This window comes from Remersonia thermophila, chromosome 2 (genome assembly GCF_042764415.1).
Source record: "Remersonia thermophila strain ATCC 22073 chromosome 2, whole genome shotgun sequence".
NCBI lineage: Eukaryota > Fungi > Ascomycota > Sordariomycetes > Sordariales > Chaetomiaceae > Remersonia > Remersonia thermophila.
In genome coordinates this window covers 1,876,495-1,901,226 of record NC_092218.1, presented here as the reverse complement: position 1 = coordinate 1,901,226, position 24,732 = coordinate 1,876,495, and the positions used below count along the sequence as shown (strand labels likewise).

The following is a 24,732-nucleotide window of genomic DNA, read 5'->3' as shown; positions in this document are numbered from 1 at the left end:
AGTCGCAGCGACAGAAAACGTTCCAGAAGACCCGTCGCTTCGGCGACCTGGAACCGACAGCGTCTGAGTCCAGGGCGTGGCCGTGGCCCTGGGAAGAGGAGGAGGAGGGGGAGGAGGAGGGGGCGGGAAGCTGCCCGAAGTGAATACGAACATGGAACCTACCCTATAGTATGTACCTTGCTTGAGGAGAATCAACCGTGCTTCCGTGGTTTCGGTCGACGACGATCCCTCCCTTCGTTGGCCTTGTCAACAACACGGCCTTGGAGAGGACCCCTACCGTGGCCACCGCGGTACACCAACGATGCGGCGGGTGTTGCTGTCGGGGGGACCTTGATGGACAGTCGCGTCCCATGCCTGCAAGCCACAGGTCGCAAAGCCATGGCGAAAGCCGTTGTGACGGATCATGATCATCATCATCACGCTGAACCGCTGGGGGAGGAGGGTCCAGTCCATACCCCCCACCAAGCGGCTCGCTACGAGCAGCTCCTAGGACACAACCACACCGCCTCCAAGCCTATTCACATCCGGGTAAGAGAGGTGACAGACGACGACATGACCAGGAACTAATACGGTGTACATTGAGTGCCAAGAGCATGTCGAGTAAATGTCTGCGCTATAACGAACGATTACAATAGATTGTAGATATTACCCATGGGATGGATGTATGTGTTGCGGGAGGGGAATGCCGCCCTGCTTGCTTCGTTGCTTTCTTGCTTACTTGCTTGCCTGTGATGTTGTAATAATGTGTTGTGCCGTGTCCATGGAAGATGAGATGGTGCGCGTATAGTAAGCACACACACACAAACACACACACACCAAAAAAAAGGTAGAAAAAAAAAAGCGGACGAAACACGGTATTACTACACAGTTGGCGAGAATTGGTGGCAGTGGGTGTGATTTGTTTTGGTGATTGAGCTGCAAGCCCAGAATGCACGGCTTTCCCTCTAACCCTTCCCCCCCTTCCGCCCTCCCATCTCCTCCTCCTTCTACTCTTCTCCGAAAAACCCAAGTAGTACACAGAGAGTATAGAAAGATCCGAAACCACCCTGAAAGCAGCAAGCGCCGTTGCGATGAAAATCAAATACAGAGCCCAAATATTCCCTTGATCCCCAAGCCGGTTGTATGTCCAGCAGAAGTGATTGCCCTCCCATCCTCCTTCTCCTCCTTCCCCTTTCCTTTGCGCGAATGCCGTGTATATGTGTGACCCCCCGTTTTCTCTCTCCCTCTCTCTCTCTCTCGGCGTTGTGTTATGTTGCTTGCCTCTTCCGAAGTTTGTCATCATGGTTTTCGTTAGGGCATCAATGGCGGCGACGGCACGTCCCAGAAGAAAAATAGGTATAAAAAAGTCCGTAGCCTGAATAGTGTGCGAAGAAGCGAAAACGAAAAAAAACTGCCGATCAGCGGCAAGCGTCCTCCCTCCCAACAAAAGCCAAAGCTTTTATTTTCTTTTCGGTCAGTCGGCACGCTTGCGCTTCTTCTTGCCATGATCGCTGTCCTCGCCCGAGGACAGCTCGCTGCTGCTGCTCCCGGGGATCTCGGCAGCAACGTGAAAGAGCACCTTGCCGAGGGTCTGGTACTCGTCACCGCCGGCGGGAACGCCCATCATGCCCAACGGGTGGTGGTGGCCGTAGCCGTAACCACCCGCGGCGGCGTGGGCGGCGGCCACGGCATCCGGGTCGTCGACCAGGTTCATGACGATGGCGCCGGAGCCGTGGGTGCGCGCGTGCTGGGCCAGGTTGTCGGAGCGCGAGAACTTCTTGCCGCACTCGTTGCACTCGAAAGGCTTCTCCTGGGTGTGCAGCGAGCGGTAGTGGCGCTTCAGGTGCTCCTGGCGCCGGAAGCGGCGGTTGCAGAGGTCGCAGACGAACGTCTTGGACGGGTCCTCGGTCAGGGACTGCTTGCGCCCGCGACGGCTGGTCGGGGCCGGGAGGGCGGCGCTGCTGGGGCCGGCGTTCTCGGAGCCCGAGGTGGCGGACTCGGAGCCGTTGGTCTTGGCCTCGGTGGCGGCGCTGCTGCCGCTGCTGCTGCTGGCCGCGTCTTGTTGGCTGGTCGGCGACTGGCTCTGGGCGCTGCCGGCCTGGGACCCGGCGGCCGGCTCGACGGCGGCGCTCATGCTGGGCGACGGGCCGCTCTTCTTCTGGCGCTTGGCCCGCTGGGCAGCGTCCGAGTCGTCGCTGAAGGACGCGGCCGGGGTGAGGAGGGAGGATTCGGCGTCGTCGCCGCCGAGGTTGACCAGGCCGTTGACAAAGTCGTCTTCCGAGTCGAGATCCGAGAGGCCGTCAAACGAGAGGCCGTCGCAGAGCTGCGACTGGAAGTCAAAGGCGGATGAGTCGGGCGAGATGCAGGGCGTGGCACCCCGCAGGACAAACTTCTGGTCCTCGTCCTCACCGGCGCATAGCGTTGGGAGGGCCGAGAACTCGGGGGCCAGGGTGGAATTGACGGTGCCGACGGTGAGGTTGCGCGGGTCGCAAAAATCGTCCGACGAAACCGAGCGGGCGTAAGGCGAAGGCGAAGGCGAAAGGGAAGGGCAGGTGGATGGTGGGGAAAGGCGGTCAATGGATTGCGAGCTCAGAGGCGCAGTAGTAGTCTTGGTGTTGATGGCCTGGATGTTGCAGGGAAGAAACACTAATTTTTGGGGTTCGACCCAGTGGTCAGCGAGCCCGTTCCAATGAATTTTTGGGGTTGGTTTGGGGTTGGTTTTGCGGAAGGGGAGGGGCGGCGCCCATGGGAATCGCTGCGCAGAACTGGACAAGCCGAGAGCCAGGGAGCGAAGCAGGGGCCAATTTCCAGGCCGTCTCCCCTTCTCCCTCTGTCTCCTCAGCGTCCGCCCCGGCGGTCAATCTCGACCACGGTGACACGCCGGGGCTCCACCCTCCCGTCTTGAATGACCGACAACCTCGCCATCGTCGATGCTTCCACCACAAACGCCATTCAATAAATCGCAGAACAAAAAAAAAAAAAAAAAAAACTTACCAGGCGTCAACGGAGGCGAAGCGCATCCCGACCAGTCGATGCTGGGGAAAGGCTCGAGCTCGCCGTCCAGGTCGCAGAGGTCCTTGCCGTCGAGGCCCGAGAACATGGGGTTCAGCGGGGTCTGCAGGGCCTCGGCGCAGCTGCTCGGGCTGCTGATGGTGCTGCCCGACGACGACGAGGCCGACGACGAGAGCGGCGGCGTCGCCGGCGAATAGAGGCTCTCAATCTCGCCCAGCTCCGTGTCCAGCACGATCGCCGGCTTGATGGCGATGGGCATGGGAGACGCCACAGGGGTCAGGACCGACGGAAGGACGGTCATGGGGGCCGAAGGGTTGCTCGTGTTGGCGGGCGCCTTGGGAAGAAGCGGCGGCTGCGAGCACGACGACCCGGGCCGCGAGTACACGGGCGTCGACGGAAGCGGCGGCACCACGGGGAGCATGGACATCTGGGGGATGAAACGTCCTTGTTGCCGGCCCTCGGCGGTGGCCTCGGGGGTGTAGAAGAAGAAAGCAGGGCCGCTGAGCGGCTGCGATGTCATCATGGTCTCCATATCGGTATGATTGCTGCTGGGTCGCCATTAGCCATCTCTGTGCTTGCGAACCCTCCTCCTGCTCCTTCTCCTCCTCCGTCCTCTGAACCAGCCCCCCTGGGGGGTTTGAGGTGGTGGTGGTGGTGGCTGGGGTTGACAAACCAGTTCGTGATTTGCAGTCTATCTCTCTTGGTCGTTTGTCGTCTCTCTCTCTCTCTCGTAGGGTTTAGGTATTAAGTATATATGTAAGAGGTGCGTCTCGTCGGCAATATTATATAGTCGTCACGGCGTTGGTGGTCGGCAATGGCCTAAGGATGGCGTTGGTTCGGTTCCGTTGTCTAAGGAATGGATGGCGGGTGCTGCTGTGATCCTGGGGATACAACAACAACTGGCCGGGCTATGCGTCTCGAGGCGTCTTGGTGCTGTACATGGACTCGTCCGAAGGGGGTTGGTTGCTCAACGGCTCTACGTTTGCAATCGTTGCATGGGAGGATGATGGAGCGAGTCGGTGAGCCAGCGGCGTGTGTCTTCTTGGACGGGAGTCTCGCGGAAAGGAAGGACAGGAATGGGTATTCCAAAAAATAAAAGGTCTCGAGACCAGAAAGAAACAGAACCGACTGATAAGAAAGAAATAAGTAGTAGTGAGAGAGAGATCACGCGTCCGAGGTCGACAGATCTGCCCGGGGAGTGTGGAGAGTCGGAGGGAATCCAAGCAGGAGGGGATCCCCGGCAGCATATGTACAACAAAGACCCTACCTGCTTCTCTCGCACAATTCCAACACACACCACGCGTGCGGGCAACGGCCGAAGAGGTCGTGGCTCGACCGCTGGGCTGGCCCGCCCCGGGAGGCCCAACCCCCATGTCCGCGCCGTCTCGCTTGGATGGGGCATGGGCCGGGATGTCGAGGGACTGCAGAACCCACCGCCCAGCCAGGACCTGACCCGCTTGGCCCATCCATGCATGCGCAGGTGGGGATGGCAACATGAGATGGGTGGGCTCCCTGAGTGGAGGATGGCGCAGCGTCCCAAGGACTTCTAAATCGGGCCTGGTCTGTTCCCATGGGCCCAGAAGTACCTCTGAGGTGAGGGTACATTGGTCCCCATCCAGGCGACGGCCAATGTTAGCCGGGGGGTGTGTGCTCTGCACTGTGGTAGGTTGGCCTCTGCTCCGTCCGCCTGTCCCTCGGTCCTCGACGAAAGCTGGTCGTCCGTTTCCGTTGCCGACCATCCCCCCCCCACCACCATCACCACTAGCTAGACTGTCGTTATCAGCTATCCACTGGCCATCATCAGCATCATCATCGGCAACCTCCACCACCACGCCCATCCTTCCGCCTGACCGATGCTCGGTGGAGTGGAATGGAGCAGTTAGTATTGTTGTTGTTGTCGTGGTGGTGGTGGTGGTGGTGGTGGTGCTGCTGCTGCTGCTACTTACTCGTGTTCCGCCGGTTTTGTTGCGGCTGGGGGTGGGGTGGCGACGGAAGGCCGTCGTGAGCTGAGTCTACTACTGTGTATACCTACCAACGACCATCAAGAAGAAAACTGGGGAAGATGCCCGGTGCCCAGTGCGCCCTCGGGTTCTGGCGTTCTTTTTTTTTTCGTAATCGCCCGTGATAGAGTTGCAGAAGGACCTAGGGCAGACGAATCATCCATCCGGGAGCCGCACAGACAAAGAGCTGGCTTTTTGCCATGTTGGTGGGAAGAGTGCATGAGCGCTGACCAACGGGAGCCCGATGATGCGATGCATCCGACCCGCGGTGAAGGCCTCCGCGTCGCTGATAGGCCCGAGGCGGCCAGCACGAGACACCCACCGTCCGCCACTTGTAAACGCGGTACAGAGGGGGGTTGGAGCCAGCACACACACGAACAAAAAGCGGGCCAGGTCGAAACCACCGAACTCCTCCGGGGTCGACCTATTCGTCGGTGCCCGCAGCACAGGCTGCTGCGACACCTGCGTGTCTCTCTGCGCGCCGACCGGCGACCACCCGCAGCCGCAGCGCTGCAAGGCACGAGAGAAGGTAAGTCATGGGCAGTGCCGAGGGAGGCCACCCGAGAGATGCATCACCAGTGCCCCAAACGGGAGGGTGCAAGAAGGCCGGCGTCGTGCTCTCCAGCGTAAATGTGAGATGGTGGGCGGCGCCATGGGCAAATTACGCCCGATCGGCGGTTGTTACGAGCTGATCAAGGCTGAGTGCCCGTTGGCCGACACGTGCTATATTACGCTGGGGACTGCGGAGAACGCGGTGCCGCCCACCTGGACGCTTCTCTTCTCGGCCTTTCTGCGATGGAAGACCGTTGGACCCAGACATCGCGCGGTTCAGGAAACGAGCGAATCATTTGGTGCCAGCGTCAAGAATAGCATAAAGAGGGTGTCGAGGTAATCCTCCGATAATCATGGATGTTGTACCAGGAAAATATCGGCACCTTATTTATTCGACCGTACGTATTATTGCAGGTTGGGGTGCGTGCGTGTGTGTGTGCGTGTGTGTGTGTGTGCGCGCGCGTGTGATTCCGGGGATGCCATAATGTCAGGCGCCGGTTCATCCAATGTTCTAAATTGGTCGACGGCATATGAGAAGAAATCGGGGCGGCAAGCTGCCGGTTGGGGTCGGCAGGCATGCAATCCCAAGGCGCGGACGTTGACGGCCCGCAGGAAAACACGGTTGTACTACTGTGTACACGCAGCGCAGGCCAGACTCGAGGACCGGTTGGGTTTTGGCCACCCAAGGCAAACAGACAGCCAGACTCGGAGCTAAACGATCCTAGGGATGGAGGTGGCCTATGTTGCACCTGGTGCTCGGTGTGCAACTCGACGGCTTTGAAACACGAAACCATCCATGGAACCAAGAGCTCTGGGCCACACGAACAGGAACAGAGCCCTCGAGACGGGAGGGCGCGAAAACGAAGAAAAAGCTCTGTCGCATGAATGGCGGACGGCGTCACACAGCCTGCAGGAAATGCAGCCACTGAGAGGCCACATTCCTTCCTGGAGACGCGGCGAGGTGTGTTCGCAGCGGTGTGACGAGCGTTCTTGGTGCCGTCCTGTCCTCTCCACGGCGGCGGTCTGCCTTGGGGGAGGCAACCAACCAACACACCCGCCCGCGCAACGGCAAAAAAAAATCTCGTTATCGCCAAGTGATCATCAACAGCGCGAATCATCCTCCCACCTTCTTCCCTTGGAGGGCAGTTGAAGACAAGGCCCAATCCAGGAACCGCTTGGACGTGTGTGGAAGACGGTCAATCACGGGTCCCCATCTCCCCATCGGTGCTCAACCCACAAACCGTTCAATTCCAGCCCAATGACATCTGATGAGCGATTTATCCTATCGGTGTCCCAAAGCTGATCGCCGAGCTGGCTGCGCAACATCCCACCCCCAGCCCTGTGGATATTCACTCATTCTGCAGCTCACGGCTCATCCACCAAAGTCACGTCACTACCGGCCCTGTTTCATGTTGTGTGGGCTGGCAAAAGTCCCCGGCGCAAGGAGACCGTTATCGTTCCATTCCGCAGCGACACAAAACGACGCGGGAACACTCGCGGCCTGAAGAGAACCATCGTGGTCGCCAAACCACGCTCTCAGCGGGAGGCTAGTCGCGCGTTGATCCGCCTCATCCACTCCTCTTGGCCAAGGCTCCTCTTTTCATTCGGTCTCACCGGTCCCCGTGGCAAATGCTTGGAAGCCCCAACCTCAAGTCGCCGCCGCCGCCGCCGCCGCCTCTGTGAAGGACGCAATGGTTTGCCGAGAAGCATCACCACCCGATGGTAGGTAGGCCCTCCATGTACCGGTACTTGTTTACCCCGCTCTTTACAACAGGATTCTGGCCCCTGCGGCGAACCCGCTAGAGGCTTCAAGGCTAGGGTCTTGGGGCCAATCATTCCCGGATCTCTGGCGTTGTTTGACGCTGGCTAGGTTAGGATGTTTGCTCTTGCGGCGAGCGTTCCCACGAGCTCCAGATGGATGAAGGATGCCTCGAGCGGGCCGAGCACGAGGCCGCAGAGCGACGAGGTTCCAACATCCAAGCATCCAAGTCTTGAGAAGCAGAATTCCTGGACAACAAACCGTTGTTGTGGTTGTTGTTGTGGTTGTTGCATTGGAGCACCGCCTCCCTCCCTTCGTTCCCGATGTTCTGCCAAAGATTCGACGCATGTACACCCCCTGGGGCAGCGTGAGCTGGATTGGCAGGCATCGGTTGCTTTCGTTTCGGCGCCCTAGGTAACCATCTCGCACGCACAGCCCCTTGCAGGGTGTGCAGGCCGCATCATGCAGGTACAGAGCAACCTACCTATGCCGCACAGTGCAGCCCCGCATAACGCTACTATTCAGTACAGTGCACTACCTACCGTATAGTACAAAGCACGCTGCTGGACGCCCGGGCAGCCAAGGTTTGTCCGGGAAAGATTTTCCACGCCACGGCTCCCGAGGGTACAAGACAACAAAAAACACAATGAAAACGCCGTCAGGCATGGGGATTCTGGACTTTCCACTAGCGTAGCGTACGCAGTATGTTGATAGGCAACGCAAGGCTCATGATCGAGCCGCTATTCCAAAGCCCGGCTAGGCTTGCCGCCAGGCGACCGGTCTCGAGGCTAGCCGTGGTGATCTTGCTTGTTTGTCCATGACATTGGACGCGATGAAACCACGGCCAGGGCCCAAATCGGAGACTTGGGACCAGACAGTGCATCTTGGCGGCTCGCCACCGCAGCCCTGGGTCGCGTCGAGCATCCGCCGCCCGGGCTGGCCTGGGCGGTGGGACACGTTAAGCCAGAACGAGGCCCCGCGCCAGCATCGATTCGTCAACGAGCGCATGCACTAGTTATCTTCCGACCCCGACCCCAAGCTTGCGGGTTCCGGCGGATCCCCAGAGCACCCGGCGGAGACGAGGATGGCCGGCCTTTTGGGAAAGACGCTTGGACGGCGGTAGGGCGCACAGAGAACCCACAGCCATCCATCCGTCCATTCATTCATCGCCTCCTCCATCATCCACTCCAAGAGTCATGTTGGCTGATCGGCCCTGCCGGCGGCCGGGCGGCCGGCGTCCGTCGGTCGAGAAAATTCCAACGGCTCGGTTACCACCTGAGGAAGAGACGCTGTTTCGGCAATTCATTCATCAGGCGAATGTGGCGGTCTGTCGAGGGCAGGGCCCTGGTCCCGTCATGATCTGGGACGGAACCGTTGGCGGACGGGCCGCGGAGGGAAGCCGTGGCAGGTGGAATCCGATAAGACGGCGCGGGCTAGGCCCAAAAGGGAGGGTTATGCCGCGTTGGGTGGTCGGCCCCGGATTTGCAGGACGACGACGGCGACGCAACACAACGCCAAAGCAGACGCACCATGGACCGTGCGACCCTGCCTGCCCGAGGTGCCCTGGGGGCGCCTTGAAGGAGGGGCCCCATCATGGGTCCAAGCCGCTAATGCGTTTTAGGCTTGTCGCATTTGCGCTAAGCCGAATGCTGTCGTGCCTGGCCTTCTCGCTTGTGCCTTCGCCAGAGAGACAGCGTTCCACCGCCATTCTTACCCTCCTGCCAACCGTCCATCCTCCGGATCGCTGGGTGAGACGTCGGCGACGAGTGTTGGTTTCATCATCTCGGGTTTGCGTACCGGTCGGCGGGCTCACCGAGGGCATGGCATGTGCCGTGGAAAGGTATGAAGGGCTATATTCCCACCCCGTGGTACCGAAATGGGCGGGCTCCATCATCGGGGAATATTCGACCGACGGGCTGGATGAGATTCCGTGTTCGATTTCGATAATGCCCGCTGTCACCCTCCAAGGGAACTTCCATTCCTGTCGTCCGGGGCACAGTCCACCGCCCATCCATCTTCCCTACGCTAGTGTACAAGTAGCATCCAATCCATCCAATCCATTCACCAAGGAAAGAGCATGTGTCACAAGCACGAATTTTGTGTGCGTGTGTGTGTGTGTGTGTGTGCGGGTGTGTGTGTGTGTGTGTGTGCGGGTGTGTGTATGTGTGTCTGTGTCCGTGTCTGTGGTACATACTATAGTGTGTGTGTATGTGTCTGTGTGTCTGTGTAGTTATGTGGAACGTTCTCTGGGCGTGTTCACTTGATGATCGACATGCCAAAACACGAACCGTCTCTCTTTCTCTCTCCATCTCTCTCGCAAGGACAACCGCACCGCCAATGAATGTTCCCCGGTCCCTTCTGCCATGCGTTGCCAGGTGGCCGTGGGCTCAGATTTCCCGTCTCGGCGACGCACAGGGCAAGAGACAGGACCTCCCGGACCAGTCAGGTCGTGGCATTCCCGGCGGACCCACCAAGCCCACCCCATCGTTCCAGCCTCGGCTCCCCACGCAAGGAACCCACCAATGCAGGAACACAGACGATGCTGGCCAATGGGGCCCCTTCCGTCCCATGGCCGGTGGGCCTTCTCGAAGGTTTCACGGCCCCGGCTCCCCCCCCCTTGCTTCGTCGCACTCCCATTTTGGAACGCATGAAAAACGCCACCTCACAATTCCGCAGCTTTGTCGTTTGTCGCATGGCATGGATATCTGGTTCACTTGCCGTTTCGGTCCGTGAGTTTGACCTAGCTACCTCTCTCCACCGTTCGATGGAGCTCACTTGTCTTGACCGGCTCCAGCTCCAGCAGCTCTCGACGGCGACTCCAGTCCTCCAGCGCGATCATGACACCTGGTTGGAGCGGTTCGTTGTTCCATGACGGGGGCAACTGACTCGCGACGAACCTAGAAACATTCCATCGTCACGTCCTAGCTCGGTCCGAGTCTCGAAAGCCCCTCTTCCATGCTGTTCTTCAGACCCCACGCGGACAAGGCCGCAACTTTATCCATCGCCATCGTTGGTCCCGGTCGACAACGAAGCTCGCCGTCGCCAGGATCCCCATTCCGCCCGCCCGCCCATCTCCACGGCGTTTTTTGATGACTTTGCACGTGGCGTATGTACTATAGTGGATGTGCTGATGAGCAAGCTGTTTTTTTTTTCCGCCTTGTTGTTGCCTCTGGCTGGCGAAACTAGCGGACGGCCTAACGTAGCCCGCTGCCTGGCCAGGCCCCCCTTGGGCGGCCTGGTGATGTGCGATGGGGTTTGACATCTCACCACCGCCAGCACCAAAACGCACAAAGCTCGCATTTCCCGCGAGGGAGATCGACGACCGGAGCTCCAAGCTACGGACGGCAAGGTCACGATTCAGCCGGGTAGTGGAGCGGACCATGCTCCGAATGTTAAGAGACATGACGGCTTTGGGACGCCGTCGACCACTAGCGCGCGAGCGAACGGGCGCGCCAGCGCAGCGCAATCGCAAGAATTGATGACCACCTTGATGGCCGACGAGGCCCAGCTTCTTCATGTCCGCGATGGCCTCGGCCCCGGATCCCACCCGGCGAAGCCTCAGCCCAAAAGGTTCTGGAAGCTCGTTGGCGGTTCGATGGCAACCAGCCGTGACCCTGTCAAGCCGCACAGCTGGTGACTGTGCTTGTTGAAGCCCGTGCTCGGTCAGGTCCACGCTGTCGGTTTTATTGCCACCACCAAGAACGGGCTATGATGCACAAGGTACACAGTACACAACCTGAGTGTACACTAGGTACGCTAGTGTAGTGTAGGCCGATGACAAGCTCTGGGCGGAGGTCTGAACACCGTCCGCGACCTTTGCCTCGCTCGGATGGGCTTCGGCGGCCAAGATCTTTGGCAGTCGGATCTACTCCGTTAGCGCACACCCAATGCCCCTCCTCCCCTCCTTAGCGCATGGGCAAGGCAAGCTGCGGGCACGCGTGTTTAGGCTGATGGAAATGCGGAGTTGGACTGGCTGCACAGACTCGATGCTAGTCTTCAGCTCTCCGACGCCATGGTTATGTTCCTGACTCGCCGCAACCGTTTGTTGCGCGCGCTAACTAGGTACTGTGTATGTACGTAGCGGCCGGAGAAGCAGAACGTGCGGAGTAACTCGTTAGTACCTACGCGCGTTGGACGGGCTGTTTGTTTTGGTTTGTAAAGATCACCGTGCATCGAACGAATACGCTGCTGTATCAAAGCCCCCCTCCTCCTCCTCCTCCTCCTCCTCCTCCTCCTGACCTTCGACAAGTCGCAAAAAGACCTTCTCCACCTGCAGTGGACACCGTCCCGCGACGGGGTAGTGATGATAGCCTCGCGCGATATGAGACACAGCAGATACAGATGCTTTTTTTTTTCTTTGTTTTCGTTTTGGCTTGATGACACCACGCATCAAAGTCTCAGATATCCCCCGCGGATGTGATACCCTGGTCTTTGAGAAAGAAAACGCCCACACACCCCCCACCTCTCGTCCCAGTTGAGGTTGACCGCCCACCGCGCTATGAACGCCACAATTGCTTTTTTGGCTGCTGCAGAATGTCGCGCGATGGGCAACCTGCTGAGGACGAATGAGATGCCCTGTTTCTCGCCATGGGTTTTCTTCTGTCTCTTGTCGCTCGGGACCGTCAGGGCGGGCTTTGGGGTCCGCCGTTTCGACGTGCGGGTGGGAACTGACCGACTCCATCTGGCTGGAACAAGCGTATCCAGAAAAGACAAAGGTGGGCCTGCGTCCAAAGACCCGGGAACCTCGTCTTGGGGAAAGAGAGTCGCGGGTTCGTTGCGTCAGTCGCGCATGGGACACACATCGGACACATCTTACACACGCAAACACACGCAAACACACGCAAACACACGATGAACCTTGTTCCAGCCCGTGTCGAAGTACCCTGCCGAGGGAGGTACTTTGTCGGGGATCCCCCTCTTGTCAAATCTCAGTCAACAGCTGAAGAACCCATTCGCGTTCACCTAGCGTATGTATGATGTAAATGTTACTGGCAACTGTGTGTACATGTAGGACACCATGATGCGAGCTCGGATTTCGACGGCTCTCTTTCCCAAAACTCAACATGCATACTATACTATACACAGTAGACGAGAGGAGGAGAGGGGACAGTCTTTTTTTTTTTTTTTTTTTCCGGTGAAAAGCATTACCGATGCCAATTCCGCTCATGTCGGTCCGTCTCTTTCTCACTCTCTCTGCGTGCACCCAATAACTACTGAGTCCCATCTGCACAAGCAACCCAGGACGGAGCCAAAACGCCGCACGCTTGCTTTTTCTTTTTTTCTTTTTCGCAGCAAGACAGCGATTGATTCGTTCCATTGGCCTCTCCCTCGCCCATCAACGGGAAGAGATGGCTGGTCCATGCCGTTGGCCCGTGCCATCGAACTTTCTTCCCCGCCTTCCCTGTCTTCCTTGTCCACCCTCTGATGCATCTGTGGATGCATCTGTGGATGGATGGATGGATGGATGGATGGATGGATAGATGAATGAATGAATGATGAAGGAATGAATGGGTGCATGCAGTCAGCCTACCGTGCCTTGGCGAGGCTGTTGTACAATGTAACTACACGGTAGGTATGTCTGCAGGCTGTGAGGCCTCGAGGAGGAGAGGACGGTTCGCGAGGACGGACTGCAGGCTTTGCTTCTGCTGCTGCTTCTGCAGCCGCTGCTGTAACCTTCCTCTTACTGAGTACCCGGCCTGATCACGGAACCAGCCTGGAAGGCGACTCGAGATACGCTCCGCCCCCAAGCACCCCGCGTCAGCCTGCATGACAGAGATATGGCCGCCAACATCCCACATCTCACACCCTCCCACGTTTTTTTTTTTTTTTTTAAAAAAAAAAATCCCTCCTCCGGCGCCGCATGACTGCTGATACAGGCAGGATGCGGGGCCGATCATCGATCATCCTGCGTGCGTGCCTCAAGAGAGATACGGGAGATACGGGAGGTGCCGGAGACCCCGTTTGCGGTGCTGCTTCTCGTTTGCCGACATGCCGTCGGCGCTTTGGGCTTGGGTTCCTGGCCTAAACGCTGATCGTTCCGGCAGTGTTGCGGCCATCCTCCGGTGAGGATGCATGTTTTCTGTGCTGTGACCGTTCTTGTCCTACCAGCATCAAGGAAAAAAAAAAAACGTTGCTCTGCGCTTAGCTGCTAGGCGGTCTATATCAACCTCGAGCTTGTCTGCTGGCATGTCGGCCGAGAGATCGCATGGATACCACGATCTGGCTGGCCCAGACTTCTTCAAGCTCTGGTTTGCGAGTCGAGTTGGGCTTTGCGTCGGACCACAAGAGAGGGCATGCCGTCAAGATATTGGGGGATCCCGGTATCACACAGGGCCCGCGCTGTACCTAGGTAGAGTCCGTGGATGTCGAAAAGCCGGCCGTTGAATGCTCCCTCCGGCTGAAGATGCAGTTTTCCCCGCGAACCATAAACACCACAAAAGGACGGGCGACCCTCTCGCTCGCTGTGCCGTGTGCTCGAGCCTCGCCCCGCTCTCACCGGTTGCCGCTGGCTGCGTTGTCATCACGAACGTGAGCTCGAGGACACCACCAACACCTGGCTTTCGGCGACCACCAGCTCGGTAGATAGCCTGAGTGCAAGTATGCACAGGTACCTAGGCTACGGGGGTGACTATGCAGACCAGTATCGCTCGAAGCTGCCCGCACTGGCAACCCTCGATGTCCTTGAAGGGCTCTGGTCCCGCTGTAATTGGCCTCCCATCTGTTTCCCCGCGGACCGGTGCGGTTGGTCGGGCCATCTATCCCTCCACAACACTGAGTTTGTCTCGGGCGTACGATCCTGGTCGGCTCGTGCGGCGGCCGCTTGTCTAGATCACCGGTATTATGTATAGTATGCCTGGCGTGTTTGCCTGACTGTCGGTTGTTCCGCTTGTCAGCCTATGATGTTCGACATTAGGCACTCTACATATGCGCGCCTGCGAACTAGAAGTCGCTACGTCATCTACCAGAAAGCATGGACGAACCGAGACGTCCATGACTTTTCGTTGGTTGTACACAGTTGCCCGTCTGCTATGGCATCGAATCTCTGCCCACGCCGGTGCGAAGTGAAGATAGAGATACTGCGGGTGTCGTTCTGCGCGTTGTACCCCCCCCCCCCCCCCCCCCCCCTCTTCCCCTCGGAACCTGGGGCTCGAGCGACCATTCGCGGCGACGTCCTGCATCATCCTGCTTTCCCTGCCCCTTGACCCGTTCGAGGTTTCGGATGACTTGGAGCATTTGTGATAGTTTCGGACGTCCGAGGAACCGAAAGTATTTCATCCTTTGGGATGTAAGAGGTGAAGGTCCCGTTCCGTTGCTTTCCGGCATGAGGAGAAACTATTTTTTTTCTTCCCCTCGGCCCCTGGACTCTCCATCGGCTGCCCGCCCTCGGAGGGCTTGAAGGGTCTCACAAGGACGACCGCCCCCGTCTTTCCGTGGAGAGCTGGGCCATCCACAGGGAAGCCGACGCGATGACCACCGTGCTGGCCTGCTTGGTATCCAAGGCCAAGCCGAACCGCGCCGTGCCGCGCCCCGTGCCGCGTCCAGCATGAAGAATACTATATGGATGGCGTGCGGAGGCGGGAGCGCATGATTCGTAGACTCTCCGCCGTCATGACTCGGGGAAGACAAATCGCTGTCTGATCAGGGAGGGGTAGGATGGGCTGCCTTCGCCGTGTTGCGTGCCTGCCCAAGCCAGGCCCGGTTGGGATCTATGTTGCGGACAGATCAAACTCGGGCGATCATAAAGATGGAGGGACTTGTAGACCGCTTACGGATACCGTGACAGAAAACAGCATCCTGTACGGTAGAAAACGAGTGAAGAGGAGCCAGAGCAAACCCTCGGGTACCTTACCCACTTGCTACAAGGTAAGGTACCCAGGCTCTCGTACATCCAGTTCCCAAACAGGTAATCTACTTGCATGTGTAAGTGAGGGTAACCCATGACCAAAGGCAACATCAACGTCACACCCAGCCACGCGAGGTGCCGATCTGGTGGTCCTCCGTACTATAAGCCCATCATGATTCCTTTTCTGCCAGGCCTTCAGAGCCGACATAGAACCCGTATTCACCATTGCTTGACCAGCGGCGTAACCCCGCGATGGCGAGGCCATCCCCTTGTGTACGATGCGATGCCGTCATAGAAAAAAGAAAAAAAAAAAAAAAGGGTAGGACCTGACCAGGAGATCCATGACACAAACACCGCATCCCAGCCCAAGCCCCGTTATCTCCGCGTGGGTGTTGTTCTGCCCGGCCACCGCATTGACAGCTCGATTCGCAAGGAAACATCCAAGCTTCCAGCAAGTATAGTATACTATAGGAAAGAAAGAAATGCCCGGCCATCGCGACTCTGGGGTCTACCCAGGCCGAAATGAGACACACGTTCCCATCCGCACGCTCCAGCCTCCCTCCAGCCTCCGGCCATACCCACCACTCCTCCGCCTTTTCCACGGCACGACCACCCGGATTTCCAAGACCGGGGAGAATATCCCATCCCCCGCAGAGGCTGACTCGCCGGCCCGTTTTGCTGCTTAGCGGTCGGCATACCGACCTCCCTATAGTATAGTACACAATACTGTGTACGTAGTTCACTTTTCGGTAACTAGTATTCCGTGCAACCCAGCCCATCAGAGGTTACTCTACTGTGTATGTACAGGAGCCCGTCGGCACGCGTCCGAGAGACCCATGGCGAGTCAGGCGGTTGGCCCTTGGACGGAGAAAAGTTACGCAGTATATGCTCTTTATCACAAGCCGACATCCGACATACCCCCGATGCGGTCCTTGACTCTGGCTGCATGCCTATCGAAGGGTGCCCGATTGGAAATGCACACACCAAACTTGATCTCCCCTCAAGACACCAAAGTCACGACGCAACACGGGCGGTAATGAATATCCTAGGCGGATTCACAAACCCACAGCAGGACCGAGCATAGCATGGAAAAAAAAAAGATATTCTACCATCCTACCACTTGTTCAGCCAAACCCCCACTGCCCCATCATCACGAGTGGCAGATATAGAGAGAGAGGTCAGGGGGCGGGTGTAGACACTACCTCATCTTGATCCAAACCAGTATTGCTCCTCTGCCAGCCGTACGTTGCAAGGGTCAAAGAAAGAAGCCAGCCTGCCTAGTTAGCACCTATCGTAGGTACCATCTACCATCTGTATGCCATGGCGCAGAGAAACCAGTAGACATACAACAACAAAGAGAAGAAGAAAAAAAGAGCTATAATGGATAACACTGATACATCTGCCTGCAACTTGCACCTTGCAACACCTCAGAACCCCACTGCCCATCAATCCAGCAGCTTCAGCTCCTCCTTCCTATCGGCTGCAAACACATCCTTGTACGTCTCCCACATGTGCATCAGCTCAACGATATACTCCTCATGCAGCCTCGCCACCTCGTCATCATCCAACACCTCGTTCTCGCGCACCTGCCTGACCGGGATCGGCCTGCCCACCACCACGTTGACGGGCGCGCGGTAGGGCATCAGCCCGACGTCGTAGTTGAACAGCCCCCTGCCATGCAGGAAGGGCAGCGTGAACTTGAGCGTCTTCAGCACCCACATTTGCAGCCGATGGATCCTCGGGTGCCGGCGCGGGCTGACCTGGTCGTACAGGTCGTTCTCCCCAAACGCGAGGACGGGGACCAGGTCGGCGCCCGTGCGCAAGGCCAGCTTGACGAAGCCCCTACGCTGCGCCAAGATGAGGCGGTTCGTCCCGGGCTCGGCCTCGAGCGACTCGCGGGCGCCGCCGACGACGATGGTCACGGCGCGGCCCATGCCCTCGCCGTTGAGCCCGCCCTTGGTCAGCAGGTTGACGATGGACTCGCGCGAGACGGATTGGATGCCGAAGGCGAGTATGTAGTCGCGGTAGATGGGGATGCGGAAGTTGGAGTCGAGCGTCAGCAGGCTGTTTGTGATGCCCGGGAACTTGGCCGAGAACCCCAGGGCCTCGGTGGCGAAGGCGGCGAAGGCGCCGTGCGAGATGATGCCGTGCGGGTGGTAGCCAAAAATGTACTTGCGCGTCGGCATCAGGTCGTGCGTCTTGTGCAGCCGGATCGGGAAGTAGTCGGCAAAGAGCTTCCAGAGGGGCAGGCGGCGGACGCGCTCCGAGCGGGAGCGCAAGGTGCCGTCGGTGGCGGCCTTGGAGGTGAGCGTGTTGATCAGGTAGGGGATCACGATGGGCCAAAAGAGGGGGATGGCGCAGAGGAAGAAGAAGAAGGAGACGCCCAGGGCGATGCTCAGGCAGTGAAACATGACAACCACGATCTGCAGGCGGCGGCGGAGGGGTATGTTCCAGGGGGCGAAGCGGATGCCGCCGGCTCTATGGGCCTTCGCGCGCTGGCGCTCCCGGGCCTTGGCCTTCCTGCCAGCCTCGTTGTCGAGGGGTGGATATTCGCCGAGGCTGGCGTCGCGAGCCCGGCTCCCGTGCTTCCTCTTGCGGAGGCTCTCCGCGAAAACCCCGCCCGGGAGCTGTTGCGGCCTCTCCCGGTCCGGAGCATGATTCTGGTAGCGGTAGCGGCGGGCGTGATGATCCTGTCCCGACTCCGAGTCCGGCTCGTAGCCGCCGGCGACCGAGAAATCGTCCGCCTCCTTTTCGGCGACATCGCCGGTGGACTCGGCCGGCTCGGGAACCTGGGTGACGGAGAGACGGTCGAAGTGCGTGTCGCCCGACATCGACGTCGGCGGTCTGGTGCCGTTGATGCTGGCTTCGTCCAGCAACACGTCCGGCTCCTCCCGAAACAGCATGTCGCCGTTGTTCACGGGGATTTCTGCCTTGCTGTCAACCGGCTGAATCGAGACGACGGGTTGGGCAGCCTTCTTGTCGTCCAGGGACGGCTCGGGCGGGGCCAGTTGCTGCTGGAGCTGGGCGTCCCCCAGGACCACGCATGTCTTGCGTGTCCGGGCCGCCTTTCTCCTCATCGACCTGTTTTTGCCCATGTTGCGCCCGGGATCGTCTTGTCGTTGGTCGGTTGTGTCGGGATGGTATGGAACAGGGGTGGAAGAGAACAGAGAGAGGAGCGGTTGTTTTCTCACCTTTTTGATGCTGGAATGCAAGCATGCTGCCTCGCGAGGCTCGGCGACGGGCGTGCTCAAGAAGGCGCCCTCGTGCAGCTCAGAAGGAGACAGAGAGAGAAAGGAGGAAAGACGAAACCTATCTGTCGACACCTCCGCTCCGTCCGCGTCGGGCGTTGCAATGTGCGTCTCGAAGCTGCACCTCCCCAAAGGCCAAGAGGAAGAAGGGACAAACGATACTGAAGACGATGATAGCGATGACGATACGCCAAGGCAAAACGATGGGCAAATATCGCGTTACTGCTGCTGCATAGCCAAGTCTACGCCTCGAAGGTGCTCGGAGGTAGGCGCCCGCTGGATGAAGAAAAAAGGCCGTACGAAGAGTCTTGAGGTCCAGGCGTTAAAGGTCAACCCCACGAGAGCAAGCCTGCATGCCACCGTTCCTGCGTTGGCCTTGACAGCGCGATGAACGATTTCGATGATGCGCCGCAATGGATGCCGACATGCCGTGCCCTCCGAAGGAGGCAGTTGGCGAATGACTAGAATTGGTTGATTCGACTCCTTGCCTTTGGGTATGCCAGAGATCGGACGAGGGGTCTGGAGGGATCCTTGGACAAGCGAACAGGAGAGGGATGCAGGTATCGGCGTCCGTCTTCGCCGTTGGAGTCCGAGACTTGGACGGGCTGCAGGGTGGTACAGCAGCGAGCGAATCGCCTGGTCAGACAACGTTCAGTGGTAAAGAAGGCTGGACTGCGTTCTTGAGGATGCTTTGAAAGGAAAACAAAAGCAAAACCAAACGCAAACGACCGAAGCCTTGTTACTACTGCTCGAGGAAACCACAAAATCCCAGACGCTGGAAACCGCCACGAGGAAGGGGATAGATTGGGAAGCCTTCTGGGCTGTGAAAGGGATGAAAAGCGAGGGATGGGATGGGTTGGTTGCAACGCGTGTCATGTCATGACGTTGACTGTGGAGCTGCCACTCCCGTCGACCGCGGAACGCCAAGCCACAGCCGAGTCCAGCCCGCCGAGGTGGGGTTTGTCATGTCAGGTCTGTGATGAAGTGGGCACAGCAGGGGCTCGTCATGTGATGGTGGACTGGGTGAACCGTGCAACCCGTCTTGATGGTGTTGGAACCACGGCAGCAGTGGACGGTTGGGAGGGTCGCGACGTGTTGGGACAACCGGGTTTCGGTTGCGGTGGTGGTACGTACTGTGCAAGGTAGTTACCTACCAAGATACCTAGGTGTGTTGTCTCGAGTTGGAACCTATCGACACAGCAAGGCACCGAGTACCTAGGTACACGGCATGTCGATGGCCTGTCTCTGTCTCCTCCGGCACTATTGTCTTTTGCGAGTCAGGGTCCGGACTCTAGTCTCCCAGGATGCTCCGACACAGGGGCAGCGACCGTACGCGTCCAAGACTTTACTTCCGAGTTTCTTGTTGTTTCGAGGCGATGTGATTGTGGCCAGCCTGAACGCCCCTTGTCTAGCAACACCTTGACAAATCTCAGCATCCCTAGAAACCATCTCACACCAACTCCATGTAAGGTACAAGACAGGCCACCGCCCTTGGTTTGCTATACAGGCTCCTCATCACCCTCGTCTCTTCCTACCTCATCCCATGTATGTACCCAGAGCGATGCAACCCACCTACCACTTCGATGAGCGGTAGGCGTGCAGGCCACTGCTAACAAAGAGCAAAGATTCTCCCCCCCTTTTTTTGAAGTCCAGGAACCAGTCCCTCCCATTTACGCCGTCTCGATCGCCGATGCCTAACATGAGAGGCCGTCCTTATGCCTCCTCGCTTCCTATACCACCATCCGGCCGAAATCTTTGGAGAATACACATACCTTTCATCCCTTCCGACGGGGGCCTGAGAAAAAAGAGGAAATCGCCGAAAAAGGGAACATACGTATTACGCTTTCTTCTTCTTTCAAGGATCATATACCCCTTCCAAAGAATCGCAAAGGATCATGACACCCCTCTTCAAGCGGCGAGGGCCTCACCTGCAGCAGCGCCCTGACCTTCCAGCTGCTGCTGCTGCTGCTGGTGCTGCTGCACCTGGACCTGCTGGTGGTCTTGCTCCTGCTCCGCTGGCTGCTCCTGCGGCTGTGGATGCTCATGCTGATGCTGCACCTGATGCTCTGGCACCGCCGGGGCCGGAGGGGGGGCCAGCTGCTGCCGCAACGCCGCCACCTCGGCCGTCAGCGCGGCAATGTGCTGCTCGTGCGCGTTGAGCTTCTCCACCAGCTGCGCGTTGTTGCGAGCTTCAGCCTCGAACTGGCTCGTCAGACGCTTAACCATGCTCTCGAGGTGCTGAAAGTACGTCCACATCCCAGGGTCGATGACGCCCGTACCGCTGCTGCCCTGTGCAGCTGCTGCTCGTGCCTGGACGCGCCCGGCAGCATCCTGGTCCGTTGAGGCATTGTTGGAGCCTGCTTTTGCCGTTTGTGTCAGCGGGAAGAGACCAAGCCAGTTCGGACAATAAACCTACCATGCGGAACAAGGGGCAGCAGCGAGTGCTGCTGCGGGTCGTGGCCCCCTCGGAGCTGGCCTGTTGCGTTGGCCTGGGCCCCCGGACTCTGCGCTTTAGGGCTTTCCGTCATGCCGCTCTGCGAATAGAAGGGGATCGACGACACGCTGGTCTGCGGGGTGTGGCTGCTGGGCGCCACCGTTGGCGATGTGGTGCTGCTCGACGACCCGCGGTCGGCAGCGTTGGGCGGGTACAGCCCGCCTGCCCGAGCCCCGGTTGGCGGATACGTGTTGGGATGGTTGTAGCCCTCGGAACCGGCCTGGCCCACCACGTGTTGCGCCTTGATGCTCGGCATGCTCAGACGCCGCCTGTCCTCGTCCGTCAAGTCTGCCGCGCTGCCGCCGCCGCCGCCGCCCTCGTACAGCCCCTCCGATAGGACGGAGCTGTCGGCGGCTTGCAACCCGTCGTAACCATCTTTCATGCTAAACGAGTTCATGGTCTGCCTCCTCCCTGCGCAGCCGCCGGCGCCCTTGCTGTGTCGCGCCAGGGCGTCGCCGCGGGCGAACTTGCGGTCGCAGCTCGGGCACACGTGCGGTTTCTCACCCGTGTGGAGCTTGCTGTGCCGCTTCAGGTCGTGAAGGCGGCGGAACCGCATATTGCACGACTGGCACACATACGGCTTCTCCTGGCTGTGCGTGAGCAGGTGGCTCTTGAGGTTGTGATGGCGCGTAAACTCGGTGTCGCAGTACGGGCACTTGTGCTTCTTATTTCCCGAGTTGGGCGACCGCGGTGCCATGTCGCCCGAGGGCGTCTGCGAGCCTGTGATGGGCATGCTCGCCATCCGAGAGACCTGGCCGGGCGTGGGCATGGCCCCGGGGTACGTGAGCGACCCTCCCGCCTTGTCCTCCATTGGCGCGTCGGGCTGCGGCGTGTACATGGCCTCGTCATGGCGCTGGTCGACGTCCATCGGCGTTGGGCTGTCGACGACGTGTCCGTCTCCGTCGGCGAGGCTGGCCCCGCTGGTCCCGCTCTGCGGGCTGACCTCGTGCGCGTCGTTGCCGGTGACGTGATGGCCCGTGGGGATCGTCACCGAGCTGAGAGCCCTCGCCGCGGCAGCGGCCGCTGCTGCGATATCGGGGTCCTCTGCATCCGGCGGCGCGCCTTGCGGTCGGTTGTCATCGGGGACCATCACGTTCTCTGCCGGCGCTGGTGGGTCGTCGCTTTGTTCGAGCTGTGCCAACCGCCGGCGATCCTCTTCTTCGTCTTCGACGGCGCCTTCTTGCGGCTCCCGATGATGGTGCTGCTGCTGCTGCTGTGGCTCTTGCTGCGGTGGCTCTTGCTGCTGTGGTTCTTGCTGCTGGGCTTCGGTTTCGGCCACCTCATCTGCCGAGGACGGATGCGACTGCCGTGCGAAACCGACAAGGCGGGCAATCTTGGAGGGTGACATGTCGCCGGCTGACATGGGCGAGTCGGACGAGGTTGGGGTCGATTCCCGTGGCCGTTTCAGGGTCCTAAGACGGGCGAGCTCAGCGTCCGCATCGAACGGCGTCGCGGCCGGCGGGACCGTCGAGGTCGACGGCATGCGCGGCGCTTCCGTCGCGGTGGGTCCCCGTTCTGAGGTCATGACGGAGGATGACGGTAGCGGCGAGGAATGGGATTCGATTGAAGAGGCAACGGTTTTGGAAGAAATCAGACAGGTGCGGTTATGGTAATTGTTCCACGCCTAGAGCATCACCCAACAGCGATGAGCATCGCTGGGCGACGGGGCTGCTGCTGGGGAGCTGTTGTCGTGGTGCTGTTGAAGTGCCCGTGCTGTTGTCGGGCGTGTGGCTGGAGATCGTGGCGAGAGCTCCGGCAGCCGATGGAATGTCAACCTGGACAAGACACGGGAATGCTGAATCGGCCGGGGGAAAAAACCGAGGAAACGAAAACCGTTAATTGAAAGCACTATAGAGACCCGTCAACAACCGGCGGCTGTGGATGTTTGCGGATGTTTTGTTGTTGTGCTGCAATGGACGAAGCAGCGTTCTGCAGCTTCGGGGGAGATGTTGTTGGTCGGTGAGAAGAGAGATGGGAAGGCTTTGTGGCTCAGTTGTTTTGGCTGGGGAAGAAGCAGCCTCGGAGGGCGAAGAGAAGGGGAAGGCGGCAACGCGGCGGTGCGGGTTGCCTGGGGGGAGAAAAATGGGCGCAGCAGGCAGGCACAAGCCTCCTTTCCCTTCTGCCCATGTTGGGCGGGCCCCACAGTCGGCCCCGTTCCCGCTTTCGTGTTTCGTCGGAGAATGGCAGCCACCCAGCCTCAAACTTGCCACGCTAAACCCGGTTCGGTCGTCAAGCCACCGCTTCTTCGTCCCATTCTTCGTCCCATTTGTGGTTGGACGGGTTGCTTACGGGGCCCCCTCCACAGCGCCTCTCGTCTGGCGTTACCCAAACCACGCCAAGGCGGGTGGCTGTGCTTTCATCGGAGCTGCATCATAACAGCAGACGGGTGCAGCGACGAGGGCGTGACTTGTGCTCTTTCATGAGACGCCGACAAATCATTGATCCGGTGCCTGCAGCATCACGGTAGCCTCTCCCGCTGCTTACGGGCGGCGGCGTTGCTGGGGGGGTATGTACACAGTACATATGCACATATGTGGCATGGGCGTCCGGCGGGGTGGCTGGATAGTTTCTACGCAGTACACTACTTGCCCGGGATGGGAAACATGATGTCCTCGAAGCGACCGCTCTGCTTTGCATACAAGGACTCCCGACGCCCTCCAAGTCGGCAAAGCCATGTGTCTCGGTCTGTGGAGTTTCGCCCTGGTGACTTGAAAGCGGCGCAAGATCAGCATCGTCAGACGCGCCGAGACCCCATAGTCCGGGTTCTGAGTGCGGCCTCGTTCACGAAACTAGCGAATGAGAACCTGGAGACGTTTTGAACAACTGTCGTTCAGCTGCCCCCAGACAGCACACCAGCCCGTTCGTGCGCGGTCAACAGCAGGCCAATCACCGTGCCTCATGGGAGATATGCTCGCTCGTTACCACCTTTTGTTCAGTCCTTCCCGTTGGGTCTTGTTGTTGCTGCTGTTTCGCTCATGAGTCTGGACGAGCCAGAGCTCTCGCTTGATGGCCCAGGTATGCCGACCCATTGCCATCCTGTCCTTGTTGGAGATCAACACATTTTCGTTACTCAGTACTTTGGTGCTTCGACGACACACCCCTACCCCACCCCACCGGATGGGAGTCTGGGGATGGCTTACCGACGCACTACAGACCATCGGGAAGCCGTGCTCCCTACATACCTAGCTTGAGACTGTATGTACTGTGTAGCTTTTATCGGCAGCATTTCCGGGGTTGAAGCGTTGAGGATGGCCGAGCGAGACGTAGGCATAGTGTATAGCCACACCGCAATTTATTGATTACTATCGGATCAGCACGCGGTCGTCCAGTGGCAGCCGGGGAACTTGTACGGAGTAGCACCAAGACGACCCCGGTGTTGACTGCAATGGCGTGATTCTGCTCCGGGACTTGCATCCAGGCGTGCCCATCAAGATCCACTGCTTGCAAACAAACCAACAGATGTAACAGAGCGGCCCAGAGTCGTGTACATACTTGTACCTGGCATCCATTCAGAACATGTTGGTACACTCTTCTATGGGGTCCGAGCTCACAGAAACGTGAACGCAAGAGTGCGCTCGACATACAGACGGCGTAAACAAGTGTCTACGGTTCCCCCAAGGGACCAAAAAGATGGCTGGAGTGCGCCCTAGGAGGATGGTGAGAAGGGAGAGTGCCCTGGTGGAACCCCCCCGGGGGGAGAGGGAGGGGGGGGGGGGAGGCAATGGCCTTTGTGAAACCCATGGTGATTGGGCGTTGAAGTGGCCATCACCGGTGTCGTGAAGACACCTCAGCAACTCATCTGGCTCTGGATGCTGATGAAGATGCGCTGAGACATCACCGCCCAT

The 24,732-nt window shown here is 59.0% G+C and overlaps 3 protein-coding genes across 3 annotated transcripts; all 3 read right to left on the bottom strand.

Moving 5' to 3' along the window:
* Positions 1-1,453: 1,453 nt before the first annotated feature.
* VTJ83DRAFT_1974 (uncharacterized protein) lies at positions 1,454-3,523 on the bottom strand (the record flags this gene model as incomplete). Its single annotated transcript, XM_071008192.1, has 2 exons — positions 1,454-2,625; positions 2,974-3,523. 2 exons carry the CDS (start codon positions 3,521-3,523, stop codon positions 1,454-1,456), a joined length of 1,722 nt encoding a protein of 573 aa, XP_070868514.1.
* A 13,067-nt stretch (positions 3,524-16,590) lies between these two features.
* VTJ83DRAFT_1973 (uncharacterized protein) lies at positions 16,591-18,361 on the bottom strand (the record flags this gene model as incomplete). Its single annotated transcript, XM_071008191.1, has 2 exons — positions 16,591-18,071; positions 18,337-18,361. The coding sequence occupies 2 exons, from the start codon at positions 18,359-18,361 to the stop codon at positions 16,591-16,593; spliced, it is 1,506 nt and encodes a 501-aa protein (XP_070868513.1).
* A 1,940-nt stretch (positions 18,362-20,301) lies between these two features.
* Positions 20,302-22,412, bottom strand: VTJ83DRAFT_1972 (uncharacterized protein; the record flags this gene model as incomplete). The annotated part of the gene is made up of 2 exons (XM_071008190.1): positions 20,302-20,750; positions 20,810-22,412. 2 exons carry the CDS (start codon positions 22,410-22,412, stop codon positions 20,302-20,304), a joined length of 2,052 nt encoding a protein of 683 aa, XP_070868512.1.
* Between the last annotated feature and the right edge of the window lie 2,320 nt (positions 22,413-24,732).